Source organism: Bactrocera latifrons, unplaced genomic scaffold, assembly GCF_001853355.1.
Source record: "Bactrocera latifrons isolate USDA-ARS-PBARC rearing strain unplaced genomic scaffold, ASM185335v1 scaffold_24, whole genome shotgun sequence".
Lineage (NCBI taxonomy): Eukaryota > Metazoa > Arthropoda > Insecta > Diptera > Tephritidae > Bactrocera > Bactrocera latifrons.
In genome coordinates this window covers 215,837-221,403 of record NW_017535963.1, presented here as the reverse complement: position 1 = coordinate 221,403, position 5,567 = coordinate 215,837, and the positions used below count along the sequence as shown (strand labels likewise).

General features: G+C 33.5%; 1 protein-coding gene across 1 annotated transcript in view; it reads left to right on the top strand.

The window, feature by feature from the left end:
- Window positions 1–2,893: 2,893 nt before the first annotated feature.
- LOC108969103 overlaps window positions 2,894–5,567 on the top strand; it is a 40,528-nt gene continuing 37,854 nt past the window's right edge. Inside the window, exon 1 of the mRNA XM_018933624.1 lies at window positions 2,894–3,020. Coding sequence (XP_018789169.1) covers window positions 2,894–3,020 — 127 coding nt within the window. The remainder of the gene's footprint in view (window positions 3,021–5,567) is intronic.

Sequence of the window (5,567 nt, the reverse complement as noted above, 5' to 3'; positions counted from 1 at the left end):
TGCTGTGGCCACATTCGTTGTAGTACGCATGCACTCAGCGAATCGTAGTTTGACGAGCAAATGCGAAAGCGCAGAAATTTATAGCATGCGAGAAAAACAAACATATATGAGCGCGCAACAACAAAGCAACTGATTTCATTCATAAAAACGAAATGTGGAGAAGAGTAAAAAAACAATGAATAGTAAATGTTGGAGAAATGGTTGCAAGCGAGCGTGTTTGGGCGAACATGACTGAAGGAAAGGTTATGCGAATAAATATTTACGTAAATACATATATGTACATGGAACTATTATAATCTTAAATTAAATAGTATATAATATTTTGGATAATGGAATAATATATTATTTACAACTAGTAAATAAAATAAATATTTAGCAATATGTATATATAAATATATATTTTATTTATTATTTATATTAATAGAATTTTATTTATTTTTAATTTTGTTCAAACATGTTCGCACACAACAGCACCTTCCTACACGCACGCACGCTTTYTTCATGTCGCACACACACACCATAAGAGACGACAAACCAGCAACACTTTTGTCCTTCAACATGCATTTGCTGTTGTTATTGTTGTTGCTAAACTCACGATGGCTCTAATAAATTGAATATTTGCACAACTGCAAACGCCGCCACACGCAACAAAGCAGCGCGCGAAGTGGATACAATACTGCACATACATAAATACATACATATATTTATGATTTACATGTGAATGCATGTGTGTGTGTGCCTTCGCATGGCGCCCCACATGTGCGGCTGGTAAGGCACGCTCATTGCAATCCGATAACACATTTGTTATTGCAATGCACATACATATGTATGTATGTGTGTAATGCCGCCAAAGAGCAACAACAAAAGCAACACACAAGCAATAACCAACTGATCAGCCAAGCAGTCAGCAGCAATTCACAACCAACTGTTCACATGCACACACACACACATGCAAATGCAATGCAATCGACCAAACGCCATGCAACACAACACAACTCAGCACCGTATAGCGCAATAACAACAACCATTGCTATTTGTACACACATAAATACATATACATATGTACATACATATATGTATGTATGAGTGTAAATTTGTGCTTCTGCATTTGTTTGGTTACTACTACTGGGCTTGCTTGTTGGCTGACAGCCGGACTGGTTGGCAGCAGTTGATTTCTTGGCTGCCCATACATTTGCTCGGCCTGCCTGCCAGCCTGCTTGCGCCTGTCTACCCCTGCTGCGCTGCTGGATCATCGCCATCGACATTGCCATCGTCGTCGTCGGAGTTGTGCTCGTCGTCGTCGTTGGCACTGGCGTGCGCCTTCGTTTGGGTTGTTGTATGAAACGGCTGAGTTTGGTGTGTCATTCGGTTCGCTACCTCGCTCGTTGACGGATGTGAGTGCATGAGAACGGAGCGGTGTTTATTGTAGTAGGAAGTAATCACAAAACAAATTAACAACGGAAGAGTAGCCAGCAAAAAATAAAAACAATTGTGCGAAAGTGTCGAATAAGAAAGCAAAAAGCTATAAAAAATTATTATCAAACAATTTCCAATGGAAAATCGACAAGTGTTGTTGTAAAACATTCAGCGCCGCATATTACGTTAATATTATTGGAAATACATACATACATACATACATATGTAAATAAGCTACAAAGCATTTACTGTTCAACTGTGCGCAGGTGTTGCAAGTGTATTTTGTGTGGCATGTGTCATTGAAGGCTCAAAATCGCGCAGCTTATTAGATATTAAATTTGAAAATATAAACAAAAAATAAGCAGTGACAAGGCGTATGAAAATATATGTAGCGGAAAGTGATTTTTTCTAAGAGATAAACTGAAAACAAATTTTAAAAGTAAAAATCAGCGGAAAAATAAAACAATTTTTTAACCAAAAATAAGATAAAAAATAATTAGGGTATTGTAAAACAAAATATTAAAAGCGTTGGTTGAACTTGAAAAGCTTGGAGATAAAGTTAGTTCTAAATAACAAAAATAAAATTTAAGAATTTTTTGTGAAAAATTTCGAAAAAACGGTTGAGTTTAGATAAAAAAAAATTTTTTTGGAAAAAGAAAACAAAAAAATTTTGAAAAGAAAAAAGTATTTTCAAAAGGAAAAAATATTTTGAATTTATAACATTTTTAAAGACGAAAATCATGTATCAACTCCTAAAAGCATGCATTTTGAAAAATTTTTTTTAAGGAAAAAAAATAAAAAATTTTAAATTAAAAACAATAATTTCTTAAAAAAAAATACAATAAAAGCATAACTTTAATTTAAAAAATATTACCCAAAATTTATTTAAAAAACATCAAAAACCAATAATTCACAGTGTAAAAATTAAATTTCATACATCACTTTAAAAAAGTGTTGAAAAAATAATAAATCACATACAGTACTTGACAAAAGTGTTGAACCAACTCAAACTCAAGTGTTATTACAACCCCAACAAACACAACAGTGTCAACCAAGTGACACGCTAAACTGCCGCGGAAGCGTAGAAAAGGCCAATTAGTACAACAAACAACAAGCAATTTAGCTTAGACGGCCCAACACCCGCAACTAACGTGCAAACGGCGTGGCAAAGCGGCGCGAAACGCGAAAAAACAGCTTGACGGCGGATTACAGCAACAAACAAAACATCATTATTGTTGTTAGTGTGCTGGGTAGGCAAATCGTACGCTAACCACAGCGAAAAATCGCAGTATAAATGTCTGAAGTGTATAAGTGAGTGATAAAAAATTGACGAAAAATAAACAGTTATAATCCTAAAACTCAAATAAACTGTTAATTGCAACAATAATTACAAAAAACAAAAAATAACAACTATAATTAATAGTTGTAACGGTTAAAGAACGAATCAAGTAAATATTAATAATCGTAAACACAATATATGGCCAATACAAAAACAGCAAGTGTAACGGCAACAGCGTCAGCAAGTACAACAGCTATTGGCGGCAGCGAGCAACAATTCTGTATGCAATTAAATGCTTCAGAATTAACGGCGATCATAATGAAAGGTAAGCGCACAAGAACAGTTACTTATTAGTTGAATTTCGATTTATGAAAAAGTACTTGAACACTTATTTAAAAAAAAATTACTATAAAATCTTAAACATTAAAGCTGCTCGATCTTTTAAATAACTAATTTAAAACATTTTCTGTTTTTTGGGTTATGAAAATTCTCTGAAGAAAAGTTATAAATTGTAATGAGGTCTAGGTCAGTTTCAGCTACTTATAAAAGACTTGAAGGCAATCAACCGATCTTCAAAAGTTTTGAAGAACGAACGATGTTCTCAGCTAAAACTGAAACCTGTACTATGGTAACTTCCAATTATTTTGTTTGTAGAAGTTGTTTCAAGCATTTTTCGGAAAACTTGACAACTTGACTTGATCATCAATTTACGACACATTTTTAGACAATTCTCATAATAATGATTTCGTAGAGAACAATTTATAATTTAGTATCAGAACAAGCATTACATTCCTTCTGATTTGTGTGGATGGTTGATCCCACAGCATTACGGGGAACCTAACTAGTTTCCACACAAATCCGAAGGAATGTTTGGATCAGACCTAGACTGTTGAATTCAGTCCTCTGTGAAACCAGCTACCAGTTAGATCTATGCAACCTTGGGAAGTGCAAATTAGTTAGCTCTACGTGCTTTTGGGAAGACACGTACGATCTGCAATTTTGGAGAGAATTGAAGTTTTTCAGAAATGCTTTTAGTGATCCACACATACTGGATCATTGCACGGAACTATGGCAATTTTTGTCTAGTACCAGCACAATTTAAGCCCACGAATTGACAAATAGCATTTAGTAAACTCTCTTCGTTTTTGGGCAGACAAGTACGATCCACAATTTACGAAAGATCTGTTAGTGATCCTCACAAATTAGATTATTCTAAGAAATTTAGTATACTTCAGTACCGGAAAAACTTAATATAAGAAGATTTGATTCATATTTCTGTTCTTTTTCGGAAATCAGTTGGAGAAAGGCACCAAATGAGTCCACTTTTCATTAGCTTTGTGAATTTTTGTGATCTTTATAGGGTTTTACGCAATTTTAACGAAAAAAACTTGCCCGTATTCTGGCGTTGTAAAATGATAGGTAAGCTTGGTGAATTTCATGATGTAGAGATTCTCAAAAAAAAAAAAAAAAAAAAAAAAAAAAAAAAAAAAAAAAAAAAAAAAAAAAAAAAAAAAAAAAAAAAAAAAAAAATTATATAATTCAAACACAAAACAAAAAAAAAGATAGTGTTACTCCTTCACTTCGAGACATTTCAAGACTTAATATTAATTTTGGAAAGAAACTTTATCATTTCAACACTTTAAATGTAGCAGTCCTTGTCAAATCTGATCAGCTCTTACTTGAGTGCATTATATACAGCTATGTATATACATATGTACATACAAACACTTCAAAGTACGCCTGCACTCGTTGCGCTAGTTAACACCTTTAGCGGAAATACCGCAAACGAATTGGCAAATTTTACTTCCCCCCACTAACGGCAGCAGCAGCCCGGCGCCGTGTTATCGCACTTTGACCAAGCAGAACAGACGTAACAACGCAAACACACACACAAGCGCGCGCTTTAAACTGGGATTATCGCTTATTGTCTGCAACACTGCTATACAGCTTAATTAGCGGTTTATGGCGGTCTTTATTAATGTTGTTGTTGTATTTTTTTTTACTAGGAAATATGTACTTAGGAGCGATCTTCGTACAGATTGAATGCTAAACAATTTGCTATTGCGACTAAGTCGCGGCAGTCGCTATTGTGTTGATGCTAAAGTTCATCTGTGTGTGTGTGTGTATGTTCATATGTATATGCGTGTGGCTTACTTTGTGACAAATATAATGACCGCATTTTATTGCGCAATTTTGTCAAGTAAAGCCTTGTTTTGCGTTCTTACTACAGAATATATTACTATTATTGTATCACACACACACACACACACATGCTTAGATTTGTTACATAACTTTTGTTTGTTTGTTTGTGTTAATTGTTGGCTTTGTTTTTACACAGGTGTTTAGTGCTTTTGTAAATATTATTACAAGTGCAGTAGCAACTAAAAGGCAGACAATTAGTTGTGCTGCTAGCGCACATACACATTCATACATACATTTTTATGTAGGTGTGTGTTTATGCGATATGTGATTGCGTGGGTGTATTTACGCGTTGCTCTTGAAATAAGTTAATACTAATTAACAGACGTCAAACACTTAGATTATCCGTTAAAACAGTTAACAAATAGAGCAAATTCTATTACTAACATGTAAATATATTTGAATATAAATATTTTTGCAACTATTTAGACGGAAATATGACGAAAATATATAGTTTTTTGTTTTTGTTTTGCGTTTCGATATTTTTGAAAAGAAGTTACAAAAGCGCAAAACAAGAGCTTAACAACTTAAAGCAAACAAAAACAACTATTAATAACAGAAAAGCATATTTACTTACAGAAAAAAGTAATAATAATAACAAGAAATTTTTTAAAGTCGTGGAAATAGAGCAAAATTAAACAAATAAAAATGTTTATAAAAATAATTATAGTAA